General features: G+C 35.2%; 2 protein-coding genes across 5 annotated transcripts in view; both read right to left on the minus strand.

The window, feature by feature from the left end:
• LOC120354494 overlaps positions 1–8104 on the minus strand; it is a 148200-nt gene extending 140096 nt beyond the window's left edge. Inside the window, exon 1 of the mRNA XM_039441780.1 lies at positions 7001–8104. Within this exon, the coding sequence (XP_039297714.1) occupies positions 7030–7827 (798 nt within the window). The 5' untranslated portion in view covers positions 7828–8104 and the 3' untranslated portion in view covers positions 7001–7029. The remainder of the gene's footprint in view (positions 1–7000) is intronic.
• A 5052-nt stretch (positions 8105–13156) lies between these two features.
• LOC111061625 (NAD kinase 2, mitochondrial) overlaps positions 13157–19512 on the minus strand; it is a 64036-nt gene continuing 57680 nt past the window's right edge. For all 4 annotated transcript variants that reach the window (XM_022349647.2, XM_022350313.2, XM_039441781.1 and 1 more), the window contains one exon: positions 13157–13380. In XM_022349647.2, coding sequence (XP_022205339.1) covers positions 13246–13380 — 135 coding nt within the window. In that variant the 3' untranslated portion in view covers positions 13157–13245. The remainder of the gene's footprint in view (positions 13381–19512) is intronic.

Consider the following 19512-nt stretch of genomic DNA (forward strand, 5'->3'; position numbering starts at 1 on the left):
AACACAATAAGATGTAGATGTGTGGAGTTTCGGTGATGAATAATCCTAATGGTGAATAAGATGAAGATTGAGGAAGAACTGGTAGTGGGAGATCTGGTCCAAGTGGAGATAGAGAGAGATGAAATCCAGTAGTGGAAGATCGAGTCCAAGTGGAGACAGAGAGAGATGGAATCCAGTGGTGGAAAATCGAGTCCAAGTGGAGACAGAGAGAGATGGAATCCAGTGGTGGAAAATCGAGTCCAAGTGGAGACAGAGAGAGATGGAATCCAGTGGTGGAAAATCGAGTCCAAGTGGAGATAGAGAGAGATGAAATCCAGTAGTGGAAGATCGTGTTCATGGTGGAGATAGAGCGAAATGGGATCCAGTAAAAACTGAAAAAGAGAAGAAGAAGCCAGCAGAAAAACGAAAAATCTTTGAAGAAGTTATCAATAGAGGAAAGATACATAATACAACTGATAATGAATAATATTCGCATAAAATTGAAGAGGAATAGTATGATTTAATGTGGGAAAGAATCGAATATTATATGGATAAATATATGGATATTATAATATAATATATGGATATTAGTAGAAGGTAATCAGATAGAAAGAGAAAAGGTAGAAAGATAAATAGATATAGAAAGAAAATAAACATTTGAACATGCTGGATAGCTAGTGGAAAAATCACAGGGAAAATAATGATAATAATAGGGAAGAAAAGAAGAGAAAGAAGGAATGTGCACAATTGCGAAGAACTTATGAAACTGAACTATAGAATAAGAAATAGAACATCGCATTGTGATCTTGAATTAATCAAGGAGAGAAGAAAAAGAAGAAAAGAAGAAGAGAAGAAGAAGAAGAAGAAGAAGAAGAAGAAGAAGAAGAAGAAGAAGAGAAGAAGAAGAAGAAGAAGAAGAAGAAGAAGAAGAAGAAGAGAAGAAGAAGAAGAAGAAAAGAAGAAGAAGAAGAAGAAGAAGAAGAAGAAGAAGAGAAGAGAAGAAGAAGAAGAGAAGAAGAAGAGAAGAAAAAGAAGAAGAAGAAGAAGAAGAAGAAGAGGAAGAAGAAGAAGAAGAAAAAGAAGAAGAAGAATAGAAAAGAATAATAATCATCATCGCAAACAATATTCAAGTAATCATTATAAATATAAGATCAAGAAGAGAAACGAGAAAGAAAAATAAGGAGTAGAGGAGACGATGGAGAAAGTGCTAGATTATTTTAGATGAGTTTTAAATAGTATTGAACGGTGAAGTATGAAAAATATTATATAGTATTAGAAGTATAATTAACTATTGGGAGTTGCAATAACGATAAAAGTAGTAAATTGAGAACTGTAATAGTTTAGTGATGAATGTCTAAGATAACGTTAAATGAAACACAGCCCCTATATAAGCATATGAACAGACTACCCACCCCTCTGTTCTATCAATAATTCTTCACACATTAGCTTCTATTGTTCAAGCTGTGGCAACAGTAGAAGATATCATTATATAGAAGAGATTACTATCTTTACCTATAGATTACATCCATATCTATAACGTATGTTAATCATCCAATTTATTTGAAATTCAGCATTTAGAAAATTATTAATTATGGAAATAATTTTGGTAAGAGATGTAATAATTATTAGTAAGAATAGAGATAATGATTCTCTAAGTACCCTCTGGAGTATAGTAGTTGATGCATTGAACGTAGTTTTGGGAATTAATATCAAGATAAATTATTAATCAGTATTAACAAATGTGGATCTCCTTAGTTTGAAATAATTGCCTCATGTATAATCATAAATAGCAGTGGAAAGATTCATTTATAGAACAGAAAGCCAGCTCATGAAAAATGCCAAGGTATATCTACTGTGAAATGTATTAATACGAATTTCCTATTATCGTAGTGAAGGGCACCTTAGTCATCGAATCCTGAAATGATTTAATTTACCTTTATTTTTTGAAGGTCGATCATCCTCTCGACTGTGTGGACCCTCTTGGATCGCCGATAGAGATCTTGATCCTCCCGTCCGATGACCAGACATTCCTATGCCCATGACGGTCGGCCGCAGCGTTGAGGATCTTGAGACGCTCCGCAGTCAGATCCTCGCGAATGGTGACGCCGGAACCCTTCAGCTTCCTCTTAGCGTCGAAGATCATCTTCCTGGTCCGGTAGCTGCAGAGTCGCACTATGATGGGTCGGTCCTTGGGTTTAGCTTGCCCTTGTTGAGGTGGTTGACGCCTTCCAACGCGATGCGAGCGGTTTACATCCGCCAGAGTCACGGGCACGTTCAGCTTCTTGTTGAAGACATCGAGCGCCAGCAGGTCCGTGTCTTCTTTGTCGCTCTCTGGGATCCCAAAAATACGTATGGAATGTCGGCGCCCATATTGCTCGAGGTCGTCGACTTTCAGGTGACAAGACACCTCTAGCTCACGAATTCTATCGTGCAGCTGTTTGTTCTCCTCCTTCAATGCCTGAAGTTCCTCAAAGATAGACTTCACTGCCATTGATACAGCACAATGGACAGACTCTTCGATTTGCTGTCGAATAATTCGGAGGGTCTCTTCAGACAGTGATCCAGAAATAGCTGGCCCTGGCTTCGGAGCATTGACCTCATTCCTCGGTGTGCCTCTGTTCGGTCGAACCATCGTGTACCGTTAGGTGGATTTACACTTTTACAGGCGAGAAGGTAGACTGAAGAATTAGGAATGTTTTTTCAAGATAAATAAAAAGAGTGTGAGTTAATCAAAAATATAATTTCACTATTGAATTAAGCTCGAGAAACTGAATAACTAGATGTATAATTTGAAGTGAATTGAACTGTATAACCCTACGAAATATCTGTTAGAAGACGGAGCCGAACTGACACACGTTTACTCACTCGACATAACCAGAGAGAGAGAGGAGTGGTGAGAAGAAAAGGAGAAAAGATGGAAAAGGAGAAGAACAAAGACAAGAAGAAGAAGATGGAAGATAAGATATTGAATGAGAGGAGAGGAGTGATGGTGAGGAGCGGTGAAAAGAAGAGAGGAGATGTGATGAGATGAGAGGAGAGAAAAGGTCAGGGAGGATTGGAGAGCTTAATAATAGGTTTTCAAGCAGTTGCTAGAGCTCTGTGAAATACTCAGTTGCACATAGGCCTGCTTAATGATAGTCTAAACTTCATTCAACCGAATTCTAGTATTTGTTTATCATATATCATACATTTGTTTATGATTGACATATCTGTTTATATGATTACATAGAATTTGCAATTAATAGGTCTTATTCAATCGACCACACACGTCGAATTTCAAATGTGAAGTTGGAGGCTTTCAATGAAATCATTTATGATAAAAATTTGAAAATTTAGGAGGAGAATTGGAATGAAGTCTTCGAAAGTATCAATTTAGGGTCAATATAGAGTTTAATGGCTTCATTTGATGATGTATTATAAAGACGCTGTTGTGAATCAATGACAAAAAATTGATATTGGATCGTGGCAAATTTTGAAATTCACCTGTACTTGTTTAGTTTCTAATGAACCATCGTGTTTGTTCCTATTGAGTCTTTCTTGGATCATTTTTTGGATCTTTTGCTGGATGATTTTTTTTGTGTTTGTGGTGAAGTTTGGCACGTGTGATTCTTTCCCTTCTCACACTATCCCACGTCATGCTCGCCCCTTAGACGAAAGGTCTTCAAGTATGTTTATTTTCTAAATACTCTAAACAAACCTTTGAAGGAAAAACTTGTCATATGTACTTTACACTCCTGTTTTGAGCATTCTATTGACTCTAATAAGCCACAAAAACTGTAGTGACTACAGCTTATAGACGCTGATTTTGTTTACTTCGAGTAGTTTGTTTATAAGAGAGGACTCTCCTCCTTCACTAGAGCCTCCTTTCCTCATTCACTCATTTTTTCCCCGTTATCTTATTTTCGTTTTCCCCCCGTTATTCTAGCTATCATTATCCGATTTTCGCGTTTTGATTCCTTCACACCTACCTATCTCCTATTCGTTTCACAAACTCTAATACTCCTTCATTATCCACTCTCTATGTAAAATTTCTGTTTTCTCCTCCAGCTTTCTAGGTTTATCATAATCTCTCTCTCTCTCTCACACAATACTCTATCTTTCTATTCATCATTGCATCGCGTTTATTTTCCCTTGTTCATTTCCAAGCTTTTCTTCTTGTATCACTTCCTCTGATATCTTCTCCTTTCGATCTCTCTCTTCTCCTTTTATGATTTGTGCACATTTCATCGTCCATTTATCAGATTGAAAATGGAATCCGATTTCAGGAATTACTCCATTGAAAAATTATTGTAATTATTGAATAACTCTCATTGAATCTTTCTTTCTTCCATTAACTTTCGAATTATTCATCTACTGAAATAATTATTATGTTCGTTGTTTACTATTAATTTATCCAATCATACATAAAATGCTGTCTCTTTTCTCTTCCTCCTAATCTTTCCATCCACTGATACTCTTTTATTCCTCTTTGAAGAAGGAAGGATTCCCTATTAGAATGGATAGTTTACAAGAAATGGTGAAATCCCTTCAAACTCAATCTACATTGCATTATAAAAATGTTTTCAGAATCAAATTTTCTTTCATTTTTTAGGAAGATAAAATTAATTTGGTGAGTTTTCTCTTTTGAAATAAAAAATGAATTGATTAATATTCTCTATAATATTATTGTTATGACGGAATAAAATGGGGTTTCCAAGAACCTGCTTTCTGAAAAATCAATAAATCTTCTGTACTCTCCCCTCCCTGTTAATTACGCGCTCTCCATCCATGATTTATCTCTTATAAAATTCATTTTTTTGTACATTCATTATTGCATTCCTATTGCTGTTTGAATTTTCTTACTTTAATTTCTCTCACTCACCTTTGCCTGTTTCTATTCATTTTTCCCCGTTCACTTACCCTCTCCTTTTTCTCACATACTTGATTAAAATGAAATGGAAATACTCATTGTTTTAATATTTATTGGTAGAGTAGTTGGTGAATGAAAAGGATATCCTTTTCCAAGAATAGACGTTGATCTGTTCAAACCTCACCTTTTCAAACTATGATATGTCTATTCAAAACATATTATTTGATAATTGTTATAATTACATCACATTATTAAATCATATTGTTAATTTATCACTATCTATTACATCAACATCATCAAAAGACACGTGGTGCATCTTAGTGAAGATGTTTAAATTCTAGGCTCGAAATTTTTCTAGAATATCAATTTCTAGAATATTTCAAGAGCTTGTGTTTATCATTTATTATTTGTATTCTCTATCAATCTATCAAAGTTCAAAATCTTAACTATATGATCTAGTATTAAGTTATTGAAGATTAACATAATAAAATAATGCTTCAAAGATTGTAAACTAGACGTGTCTTTATTTAGAGCTTAATCAATTACATTTGTTATGCATTCTCGATATTTTTTTTTAAGTGAAAATTATTGTTGTTATGTGAACTTAACGGTACTTTGAACATGTTATTAGAAAAAATTCAGAAATTTCAGAAGAAATGTCATCAATTCAATAACTAGGTTGGCCGAGGTGCTGCCGGTCTAGAATAGCAGGCCTAGCGTCCCAACAACCCAAGGTGCTAGTTAGAGTGGTAGAACCCCACCGATAATCCGGGTTCCTTTGTATCCGTAATCCTCTATATTCTACATCCTTAACCCCTCTATCCTCCCACTTGTACCTGTGATATTTTCCACTTCCCTGTGAATTCTGTCCATCTAATTAATTACATTAATTTTATTATTTGTATGAATTTCCACGAATATTCTTCACTATGTATTGTATTTATTCAATTATTTTGAAGTGTTATTTTTTTGTTTTGTTCAATTTTTTAAGTGTTTGCCATAGGTCTTGTCAGACCTGGCAATGTAAGATGTATTTAATAAATATCAAATTTCTCTCTCTTCTCATTCCTCTACTTTCCTCTGTCCCTTGCAACATGGTGAACTATCAAGACCTCATATTCATGAAAGACCTGATGTAACTATAGAAAGAGTACTATCGAAGACGGGAGAACACGAACTGAAAAATCATATAATTAATTACTTGGTAGAATTCATTTATATCATGCTTAAAAAGTACTGTTTGAAAGAAAAATATAGTTCGAAAAATGTCCTATGTTCACTTATGAACTAGGTATCATTATTAACGATAGTTGAAATCTCTCAAATGCGAATGATAATGAACACCAAATTATTGCTATAAGTAGCCTACCTAGTTCGGAATTTCCCATAACATGCGCCAATTAGCTAGGAAAACTACTGGTAGGATTATGTTTCTCAACGCCGATAGAACAAAATTTATTCAATAATAAGATTATTGGATTCTAAAGAAATTGATACTAAATAGGATTATTGGAAAATAAATCAATAATAAATTATTATTCAAATCTATGTCGTTGTACTGAGGGAAGAGGGAAACATAAATTTTAATTGAAATCACGAAGTGTCTTTCCAAGTTGTATTCTAAGAACTATTGAGTCCTGCTGCTGCGATATTAGAAAGTTCTGGGTGATCGATAAAGAAATTTATGTTATTTGGTCATTAAAAATTTGTGAATTTCCTTCAAATTGCATCTCAGATATAGTTGAATATAAGAGCAGCATGAAAGACAAAATAATCATTGGATAGTAAAATATAGAAAATGAATCAATTGTCACTCACTAGAAGGTTTATTAATGTTTATTAAAGCACTCGAAATTATCCTCTACGGTACGGAAAATGCAACTGATAACTATAACGACGATGACAACTAATTTTGACAATTTTCGTTGATGTCAAAATCAATATTTTCAGAAGAGTATTAAAATTACCAATTTTATAATTTTTTTTTGAAAATTTCATAGAAATAAGTTTGAAATCGCATGAATAAAGTCATTCAATACGTACGGCTTTCAGTCAGGTACTGTAATGCCAGCTCATGATTGCCGAGACAATCTGTGTTTATCTACCGGATTCAACAGGCATCTAAATAATTATGTCACATGCAATATCATAGTAAAAATTGTGATGAATTACCTTGAAAACAATTTAAAGATGGTTGGTGCTTAGAAAGTGTACAGCAGGTACATCAGCAGGAGCATCAGCAAGACCAAAGAGAAAATACAGCACGTTGGATCACCACTGGAATCAATCTCGTTGCGTTCCCGATAGAGTTGGTGAGTGTTGTTGACTGCTGGATCACCATGCTGCAGCACCATCATTGGGTGCACCACCGCCACTGGTTGCTCCAACTCCAGTCCATCTCCTGCATCCAGATCGAAATCTTCACGAGGGGCGTCGACTTGCAATACGTACGCTTCAGCGTCACCAAATTCTTCGAGGTCGTCTGTAGCTTCAGCTGTGCTCTCCTGATTTTCGGCATTTTCTTCATCAGCAGCTACCGATGAAGCTTCCGAAGAATCCTGCTCAGAGCTTTCTGGCTCTGCGGGTCGAGGATCTTCTAAAAACCCATCGATCTCGAACAAATTTTGACGGGAGCCATTTATTGGAATCGGATTCGCTCTGGTGGTGTCGTACACTCGAATATTGCCAGGTGAAGACAATTGCACATGTAGTAGTTGCTCCATCATACTGGATGGATTCAACAGTGTTAGAACCAAATGAGGTGCAATGGGATTGTTGTAACTTACTCCAAAACCAACTATTCTTAATTCTTCAGGGATATCCGGAGAGCTTACTTGGTCCACGATATCGATTTCATTCGTCTCTGAATTTCCGTTGATGTTTTCAATATTTTCGTTGATGGGGTTGGTTTCAACTGGTGTGGCCGAAGTTATAGGCCTATCAGATTCGGTCACTTCATTCGATGGACTAGGATACGAGCGTTCATCACCATTGAACATCTTGAAAATGATTATGAGGATATAGCCAAATTTCAAAGTTCGTTTTCTGTTCAAAAATGCATAAAGTCTCAAAGTCAAACACCAAACAGTTGCAAAGTCACTTCAAACAAAAAAGTCAAGATATCGTAGAATCAAAGATTTAAGATCCGATAAATCACGATCTAGCGCAAAGTATTGAGACACAAGTCCAATCTTCCGTAAGCGCAGCGGAACTGACACCACTTGATGGGGCGAGAGCTCTAAAAGCACTGATAAGTTCGACAGACGCACTGCTTATGAGAAGTCAACGTTCCAGAGATCCCACACAAGCTCTCAATATAAACAATACACTAGACCTAAAGTCTACCAACCCCTGAACTAGAATTTTCTTTGAAAAACTTAATATCAATAATAATTGGACACCTAATAAACTTTATACAAAAATAATTCCAGTTTTAATGAAAAATTATGCCTGTTAAATATTCTCTCTTCAGCCTAAGTAATAACATTCATTCATGGGTCTGAGAATTACTCGTCATATTCATAATATGTCCAATGTATTTATCCTAAGATCTAGGTAAAAACAATTTTTTTAAATGACTAATTTCATAAAATAATACGAATTTAAATTGATCCATTAATTTGCAATCTCGATTGGTAGTGCGGTAATCGCAAATATAACAAATCAAATTATATAGAATTATACAACACTAATCTATTAGTTTTCACTTAGTTTTAAACAGCTAAAAGTAGATTTTTTATAGAAAAATTCGTTATGATTATAAACCTTTATTCCATATTAATAATAAACAGTGTTTGCTCTCCTCGTCAATCAGTTTAGCATACAATCCGATGGATGGCGCGAGATTAGAATGATTGATGTTTTAAAGAGGAAATAAAATATTTATGTGCTTGGTTGAATTAGAAATGACATGAGACAAAAATTTTCAAATCCAATTTTCATGCTATAAGACTAACCCATATGAATAAATAATACAGACAAAATAGCTTTTCATACTTCCGTCATTACGCATATAAATTAAAGTACCGGTACGGTACTGTAATCAGAGAATGATGATTTTTGGTTGAAGCCCTCTCTTTTAGTATTTAGTCAGTGTGGAGAAACTGCTAACTAACAGGTATCAACGGAAAGTACAGAAATAATGTATCAAAGTTATAAAAGTTGTATCGAATAAACGTTTTCCTTTGTTACGAAAATTTTTCCGGGCAGGATTTCTAGTCATCTGGGGTGTTAGAATCTTCAATCTGCTAGCACTACCTGGCTGTGGGTTCGAATCCCGCCGTTAGCCATGAACATTTGATCATTTCATCAATCACATATACACTTTCCATCAACCCCCTAAATCTTATGTGGGTATCATTCTAATAAAAAAAATGAAGAAACCTTTTTGTGCTCGATGCTAAGCAAGTATTGTACTTGTTATGTAGTCTATCAAACTCCTTGTTTCTCGGATAGCTTAATTGAATTGCAATCATTCAGAAGCGACTGGTAGGCCTACTCAAATAACATACGTCGTTACAATTTCTTCAAGAATATTCAGTAGGGGGCTTGGAATAAGGTTCAAATAACATAATACTACGTGAGTAGGCAACAGTATGAGATATAGTTGGTATAGAATAATACCCTTATATAATTATGGTAGGCCAATGTAGCCTATAGTATGAAATATAGTTTATACCCTAAATAAAAATGCAAATTTTTAAATACAATACAAAATCAAAAATACAATACATTAAATGTCCGAAACATATTGTGACAAAATAATTTGAAAGGGTACTGAGATTTTTATTTTTATTCATAAGTAGCCCTAAAGAAAAAAATACTATAATACCCTGATATTATTATATAGGCTTATGTAGCCTATACTCAATAATTATGTCCCTTTGCCAAATTACACGTGATTACTAAGTATACCTATGTAGCCTAATAAAAAATACAATTCCTGGTTGATTTCAATAAAGGGCTTGAAATATTCTGGGCTTTGACGCAGACTGTACCTTGAAATTTTTTGGATGGCGTGGCTAAGAATCAAATGTGGGCGGAGGGGTGTTCAAAAGGGCAGCAGTGTTTAGAATGACTAGGTAGTTACATTTTTGGGGTTTTCAAATTCATGGGCGGGGGGTGGGTGGATAGCAGCTGATTTTTTTCAAATTTCAGAGAGGGTGCGTTCATGGGCTTAGGGGGGCACCCTTGAATGAAACTCAAATCTGAACAAGCTATAATTTTCACTCAGTTGTTAATAATACTCACTCAGTTGGAGAGGGAATCCAACCGTCTGTCTTTGAGAAGATTTTTCAATAACCAGAACTGTGGGGATTATTAGTTTCAATTCTACTCAGCCAAATTCATACCCACAATACATATCAACACACACTCTCTATCAAAAAATATTATTTGTTAATTGAGTATCACTACAAGCCACCCCTCACTTAGTCCATGACAGGCTCACTGGACTACGTTGTCCGCTCAATCGTCCGCACCTCTGTTGAAATAAAAGCATTTAACAGCCGGCAAGCAGTCATATCAAACAATTATAAATGAATAGATACGTAATATAATATTTAATATTATACGTAACTCATAGCCCAGTTTCTAGGATACCGTACTTATTAAATCGAATGGACCATACAGATCTAATAAATATGTACCATAATGCGTGTTCTAGAAACCGGGCCATAAAAAGAATGATCAGTTCTTAAATCACTATAAATTCAAGCATTCTCAACATAACTGTTATTTCTTACATTTCTCAGACTGTTGAACTACTCAATTCAAAAACTTACTGTCAAAATAAACAGGAGTCGTACTGTAAAGAAACTTTATTGCAAAGAGTTTTCAAAAAATTTTCTTTGAAAACTAAGTTTCATTAAATGTAAATGTTTACAGTAAAGAGATACCGGTACTGTAAAGAGTGTAAAGAGCAATGTTTACAGTAAAGAGATACCGGTACTGTAAAGAGTGTAAAGAGCAATGTTTACAGTAAAGAGATACCGGTACTGTAAAGAGAAATGTTTACAGTAAAGGGATACCGGTGCTGTAAAGAATGTAAAAAGCAGTGACCAAGGCTTACTATAGCTGAATCACTCCACCTTATGTAGAGTCGGTGACTCTCAGGATCAGTAGAAAGTAGTCAATCCACTTGGCGTCCTTATGTAGCGGTCAATCCAGAGAATATTAGAGAATATGATCAAAATCAAGTTGGTAAGGTACTGTGTACAGAGATACAGATCAATAGCTGAATTTATTATACATTAGTAGCATGTGATGTAATATCTACTGCTAAGATCTTAAGATAATTAATATCGGTACCATAGATGAAAGCTCTGAAGACAGGTAACATTTTGTGGGTTCTGAGATTCTTAGATTATGATAGTTAGAAATAACTTTAACGTATCTTCGGTTTTTCAACCAAGTGGTTTGATCAAATATTCTACATCTCTCATCCATGAAGTAAAGAATGAAACGCATAAAGTAGTGGTGGTGGTGGTTTCCCACATCATATCAGTATATCAGTTTCCGGTACAGTAGAAATATTATTTCCATGTGTTCCCTCTCAGCCCGACCGATAAATAAAGTATGAATAGTGCCATTAGAACTCATGGGAAGGATATTTGCACTGTAACGGACACAGGCTCTGATACTGATATGTGGGAAACTAGCTCAATACTCGTAGTATGGCTTTTTGTTAGTGGTGAGTCTGTTACGGTGAGCTTTCACCTAGCCTCAATATATACTCGAAGTTCAGCCTCACCACTGTTATACTTCAACCGGGACCGTCAAATTTATCTGACCATACGAACAAACAGGATTTCAATTTGGTTTTGTGAAGGGAAGATCCACTTCTGACGCCTTTGATGCACTAATAAAATTTGTAATTGAGTCTTTTGAAAATAGGTGCTTTGCTCAGGCTGCCTTCTGTGACCTGAGCAAGGCATTTGACTGCGTGAATCATGATATTTTGCTTGAAAAATTAGCTTATTATGGAGTCAGTGGAAGGAGCCTTAGTCTTTTTAGATCGTACCTTGTCGATCGCCAGCAAGTTGTTTGTGTAGGAAATGAGAGATCCGATCTTGCTAAAGTAAAGTACGGTGTCCCCCAAGGATCAATATTGGGACCACTCCTCTTTGTATTGATGATAAATGATCTTCCTCTCACAATCAACAGCAAGACTGTGTTGTATGCTGATGACACCACTTTTCTTAATTCTCATTCAGATGTACACACTTTACATAACATGACAGCCGATACCTTGGCGGAGGCTTCCAAGTGGTTCACAGCGAATGGCTTTAAACTAAACGAGGATAAAACTCAGCTTATGACATTTGGTCTCAGGGACTATACACACAACAATAACAATAGTTTAAAGTTTTCGGGCTTAATGTTTGATTACAGGTTGACCTAGGAACCACACATAAACTTCGTTTCTGCTAGGTTATCTAGGGTTATCTATCTGTTAAGGCAGTTGAAGAATCTTGTACCGGAAAAATACCTCAGAAACTCATATTTTGCTTTTTTCCAAAGCATAATTTCATACGGAATTTTAGTATATGGAAACAGCTGTCACATCAATAAGGTCTTGCTTTTGCAGAAAAAGGCTATTAGAATATTGACCGCTGCAGGGTATCTAGATCACTGTCGACCTCTTTTCAAAAAAACAAAAATATTGACTGTCATAAACCTCTATATATTTCAAGTAATCATGCACACTAGAAAGAATCTCCATAGCTTGAATAAAAGATCCAATATTCATGCTTATAACACCAGGAAAAAAGACCTCATTGATATTCCATATCAACGTCTTGTCATAAGCAGGAAACACTATGACAGCATAGGCTTGAGAATGTACAATAAGTTGCCATTGGATATGAAATGTTGTGAAAATATTGTTATTTTTAAAAAACTACTTTTTGAGTGGCTGGTTTTAAGACCTTTCTATTGTTTGACAGAGTTCTTCGATTCTACTTGATGTAATTTATTATACTTTGTGACTTTAAACTATTGCTTTGACTCTATTATTTTGTAATATTGTATTACTATGACTTTGTCAATTACCTATATTGGTCTACGACAATAAAATCTATTTATTTATTTATTATTTATTATAGGAGTAAAAACTTTTGGTCATAGCAAGTGCTTTATCCACTAGCTAACAGTCACTCCAGAACATTATAAAATCTGTGGTAATACTTTGGAAATAGCTATATTTGCAAAAACAGTTTTCACTGTTTTAATAAGAGATTACTATAACTGATTATCATTATTGTGATTGTGAAATATTGAATGTAGCTTATGCTAATGAATAGTAATGGGATGAATTAACAAACAAGATTTAAGGTTTAACAATTTAACATACAAGACATTATGAATGGTACAAATAGTTTACAAAAAGAACAATAAAAAAATAAATATAATCTAGCTTAATCTTCGAAAAGAACGATCGTCCTCAGTGCATCTTGCAAATTCACCTCTAATATTGCTTTAGTCCCATCATTGAAAGGATATGAAATTCCACCATCTATTACTAACCCGGCATCAATGCATTTCGAATTCACCTGCAACAAACAACATAATATTAACAGTAACAAAACTGTTTTACAACAGTTAAAACTCATGAATAGTATTGTTTATTTGGAGGTCACAACATCATAAAAAACAACTCAACAAAACTATTAACTTTTCTGATGTTTTTCCCTTATAACATATTACTCATTGTAATTCTATGAAAATCATAAGTTATTTTTTTCATGTGAAGCGTGTAAGGCTCAACTCACACTATCTCGACTCAAATCATACGACTCCAGTCGAGGATACTCCAGTCTCTTGACTTTACGACTTTCTTGCTCATTGTCACTACTTCAGTTTCATGCTACTCCATTTTCTAACCTTACTGTATTAAAAATATAAGATCTAATTCGTCACTATTTAGCATGTAATACCTTTTATAATAATAATTATCAATTTACTGTCTCATCTAATTCTCATTATTGTCTTATCTAAAATGATAAAAAACTTTCATCCCACATGACCTCACTTTCATTAAAAATGCACGGTACTAAGCAACTCAAGTCGAGGTTCGACCAACATGTCGAGTAGAATTGTTATTTTACACATACAATTGTTATTTAATTGTTATTTGCACATCTCGTCTCACAGTCGTGGGGTCGCGGAGCCTAGAGTCGACTGGTCTGAGTGTCACCATTTGAAAACATATGCTGCGTCGAGAAGAGACTAGAGTCACAGTCTCTTCTCGACTTGAGTCACGTAAGTGTGAGTTGAGTCTAAGTGAAATCAACCTACCCGTTAAAAACAACTAGATATAGGAGATTATTCGAAGTTAAATAGCAAAAGAAGGCAACTGACAGACATTGAACTTTTGGGCCCTGTGCACTTACATTCATTAAATTCAAGCACCGTAAAATGATATCAACGTATTGCCGACTCAATCATTAATTGATTCTCCTTCACTTTCTTACGTTAGATGAGCAATGACCTAGGTTAAATTCAATAGACCGGGAATTAGGCTTTCATCATGTAAAATATTTTTTCTAATTTGGAGCAATACACATTGTTTGATTTTGAAGAAGATTGAAAATAACAATAATACAGCGCGTTCATTATGTCGCACACATCAAATCAAATCAAGTTTATTATCCATCATAAGACATAATACATTCATTAGAAATTATTACATTCATTTAATCTACCCTTAGCATAAGCATATACATTCCAACACTCACTTGAAAATGCTCGAATAAATCTTAGTCTACAGTGTAATAATTTTGATAATTAAAATTTTGTGGATAATGACCCAAAAGTTACAGAACCTGCTTGGGTGGGAAACAAAAAAACAAATCTTATTCCGATTGAACAAGAATGGAAAAAAAGGAAAGTATGAAATTGTAAACAAACAAAAAGGTCAAAAATCCTTGAAAACTCAAGAAATGCTAGTTTACCATAAATTTATTATACAACATTATATTGATGAATCAACTTGAATTTTTGCTAAAATTCCTATGCTAAAATAATCTCCATATCTATTATTGGTGTTATAATTCATAAAATTTAAACAGTAATGGGAAAAAAAGAAAAGGTATGAAACTGTAAACCAAAAAAATTGAGAAGAATAAAACTACTACATTTTCCACGCTATAATACAATTTTGAAAACTCAAGTAATGCTAGTTTACCATAAATTTATTATACAATATTATATTGACTGATTAACGTAACATTTTTGCAATTGATATGCTAAAATAATCTAAATATCAAACTAAACATGTCTGTGTAAAGTCAGGGATTTATATTTGGTGTGTGGCTACCGCAATATAGCATCACTATTTACGTATAAAAAACGCATGAAAGTTATTTAATCTGTACAGTTTACAACGGGCCTGCAGTATTATTTTGTGTATGATATTATTATTATTATTTCATCCACCGACCACCTATAAAAGGGGTATAAGGATATGTCAATTTGTCATTAATCAAACAGCAACATGTTATCTATATTCTTAAACCTCCATCTTGAGGTTTGTAGAAATCTTTATATTCCTCCACTGAGTAGGCACATATGGATAGCAGCTCTTTTTTCAATAAAAATCTGAAAGCTTTACCTGACTTTTCTTTTATGTGAGATGGCAATAAGTTGTACATCCGGATACCTGAACTCCTTACCCCTCGCTCATACATAGTACTTCGGTGTGCATCATCTGGTCGAATATTGGTAAAATGTTTCTCCTGTATTAAATTCATTTAATTTTTTTGAAAAGCAGATTGTTTCCAGAATATATAGGCCAGGGAGTGAGAGAATTCCAAGTTTTTTGAAGTAGGGCCTTCGAATAGTTCGGATTGACTCTCCTATCATCACCCTCAATGCCCTCTTCTGTAGTCTAAACACCTCCACTACACTGCTAGAATTACCCCAAAAAATAATTCCATAGTTGAGAAGGGAGTGAAACAGGGCGAAATATACACTTTTAAGAGCCATCGAATCCAGAGAAGCCTTTAGGTTTCTGAGAACGAAAATTGCTGAATTAAGTTTGATTTTCAGGCATTCCAGATGTGGTTTCCATGAGAGATCAGAGTCAATCACCACTTCAAGAACTCTTATACTACTTACAGAATCTATTATTATTGCCTTCAATTTCCAAGCTACCCCCTTTAGTAGTTCGAGAAGGTATTTCTTTGGTTTTTTCTTTATTCAGAATTAACATATTAGAAGCTAACCATTTTTGTAATTAAATAAGTGCTGCTTTGCTCTCCAGTTCGGCATTGGGCTTACTATCGCTTTTAGTAAAATACTAACATCGTCTGCATATAGAACACTTTTTGCTGGTTCAAGGTAAGAAGGTAAGTCATTTATATAGAGAACAAAAAGAAGGGGACCGAGTACTGATCCCTGGGGGACCCCGCTTCTCGTTTTCATCCAATTAGAATGATACTCATAGCAGTAAATGACAACCTACTGGTACCTTTTGTCGAAATATGAAAAGAACCATCTAAGGACAGCGCCATCAAAACCATACAGTTGCAGCTTTTTCATCATGATCTCAACATTAACAAGGTCGAAAGCTTTGGAGAGATCAGCTATCAAACCATATACTTTTAGTTTTTTTATCAACAGAGGATACTATTTCATCTACAATTGAAAAGAGAACATCGTTTATTGAAAAACCTGGCCGGAAACAAAATTGATCAGATGACAGTAAACCTATTCGATCTAATTACTCTCTCATTCTTCTAAGCACTGCGTACTTGAAATTTTTAAGAAAAACAGGCGTGTTAGCAATAGGTCTGCGGTTCTCTGGAAATTCTTTTTTGCCTTTTTTATGAGTAGGAATATTTTTGACAATTTTAGTTTCGAGGGTACATAGCCCACAGTCATAGAACTATTAAAAATGAAAGTTAGTGGCTCCAATATGTTTTCTACTGATTTTTTTACCAAGTAATATGAAATATTAAAACAGTCGCAGGATTTTTTATTTTTCAAGGATTTAATTATTATTTTTAATTCTCCACAACTCATGGGATTGAAGATTGAAAACCTCTGTGTACTTCCATGATTCATATTGAATACTGAACGATAATCATTTATACTTTTTTTTTCCAGGAGTTCATTTGTATTTTTAGTGGAGCATCAATGAAATAATATTGTTCAGTATGTCAGCAACCTCATTTCCAGTTTTTAAATTCCCCATTTTATTAACAATGCACGTATCTGAGGTTGATCCCCGGTTTTTTGCTGATTCAGACCTAACCAAATTCCAGATAGCTCTAGCTTGATTTGATGATTTTTTTATGTAAGTAGTAGCAGCCATTTTTTTAGCTGCTTTCAAAACTTTTTTAAATATGCTTTTGTAAATTCTGTAATAAATTTCTATGCTGAAGTATCTTAAACCTGTATTCGTATTTATATATATATGAGAGCGTCACTTAGAGGTAGGGTTTTAATTAGACAACTCAGAGTTTTCATTTTATCACTTGATATTCTAATGCCAGGAGTAATCCAGGGAATTATGATCATTCTTTCTTGCACTGCTTACTGGCTTCTCTGGAACTGAGCTATTACAATGGTTAATATAGATACTCATAAAATTATGAAACATATCATCAACATTATTACAATCATATACGGAATGCCAGGTCTCTTTAATAAGTCCATCATTCAGAGCACTAATCTTTGGTAGATCAATAACACGAAACATTTTTCTTTTCCCAAATTTTGGCTTATATTTTCCAGGATTAGATTTTGGTTTCTCAACTCTGAACTTGACGCTAATTCCCTCATGATCCGTGAAGGAACAGGGAATTATTTCACTGGAGCACAGAGTTGGAGTATAATTGGATATAATATAATCAATTTCTGTGACTGTTACTCTTGTAATACGTGTCGGGCCATCTGACAATTTATTCAATTTGAATGTTAATAATAGTTTCTTAAATAGATAATGTAAGCATGTAATTTTCATGTAATGTTCATTATTTTTCAGTTTATTCAGAGTACGAGGCCTATTCATTAAACCCTTCGTTAAACCCACAGTAAAAATTGGAGGGCGCTGAATACTGGTGAAATACTGTTCAAGAAGGAACACTTGCTCTTGGCAAAACGACACGCTAACATTATGAAATGAAATAAATGTTTACTAGGCGGAGTTAGTTCAAGTCCTCTACCACTCAAACACATTATCATACACAAAACAATACTTCAGACCTATAGTTAACTGTACACATTAAATGGGTCCCTAATGGGATAGGGCTGGAGCTTGAGCTCCTTTGGGGCCATGGCGCTGACGGGCTGAACTCTTTTGGGATTCGTTCCTCGCTTCCGTCTCAGGAAGTACTGGAACCACCAGCCACTGGCGCTGGTTCTCATGATGAAGGGAAAAATGCCAACCAGGGGGGACATAGCACAAGGATGACTGTGTGACTGCGTCCCAGGAAGTAGCCTGGCTTATATGCCCCAGACTATGGGAGGTTCATGGGTTGACCGTGTCGCTAGAGTTCTCCGTCTCTGGGAGTACCTGGGCATAGTGAAGAATCCGGTGGAGTTTCGGAGTTAGCCAGTAAGAGACCAGACTATGGGAATCGAGATACCCCCGTCTCTGAAAGTAGCAGGCATGTGAAACTCCCACGGACCCAGTCTGTGGGAATCGGGTAACGCATCCGTTTCTGGAAGTAGCATGATAGAATGTCGAAAACCCCCTCTCACTAGTGCTTCTTTCCGAAAAGCTCGCGTCCCCTTTTGGACGTGCAAGCGCCCACCTTGGAGACGTATACAATTGGGAACCACAAGTATTTTTCCTGGCCTGTAGATGAGTTAGAGGATACTTCCGGGCCCCGACCAGGCCTCCGTACCTCCGTAACTGTGCAGTGCCAACCCCCCACCCGACTGAGGTGCACGGTCAATTGGGGTGGTTACACTGCAATGCAGGCTCAACGCCACTGTGATTCTCGCCTACCTAATTGGCAGTGCCGATGGGTAGTAGCTCGCGTGTCACACCTCACGGGATATGCAAAAAGCAGGTGGCCACTTGGAGGTGAGACGTTAACGTCTGGCGTCGCAGTCAGAATCCTTTACACATTGAATAACTTCAAATTATGTTTTTATACATAAATAGTGATGCTATCTCGCGGTAGCCACACACCGAATATGAAAACCTTTCTTTTACAGGCATGTTTATTTTGATGTGCGCGACATAATGAACGCACTGTATTATGGAAATGAATAATATTGAATTTGAAAAACAATTTGCACGATCAAGAGTAAACAAGCTCAAGGAAATTATAAGATTAAGAATGTATAGAGGATCAATACATAAAATGAGAAATTGCTATACATTTGAAATATTTTCCAGATTGACTTCCAATGGGTTGCACATTGGTTACCTTGTGTGAGCAGACCGATGCTACAAGAGTTACAGAAGTATTTCAATAGTGCAAATTCAATTGTTTAATTATTATAGAAATAACTAGTACCATTTTTAAAAATGTTACATAAACACTACTAGTTTCAGCACTCACGCCATTTCCAAGTGTCCAAGTCACTCTTGTTCAAGACTTGGACACCTGAAAATAACATGAGCGCTTATGTAAACAGTATAAGAAGAGTACTGGTTATTTCTATAATAATTATTAAAATATAGGGTTGGTTTATTTTTATTTTCATTATTTAATTGTACTAATGTT

The sequence above is a fragment of the Nilaparvata lugens genome, chromosome X (genome assembly GCF_014356525.2).
Source record: "Nilaparvata lugens isolate BPH chromosome X, ASM1435652v1, whole genome shotgun sequence".
Classification (NCBI taxonomy): domain Eukaryota; kingdom Metazoa; phylum Arthropoda; class Insecta; order Hemiptera; family Delphacidae; genus Nilaparvata; species Nilaparvata lugens.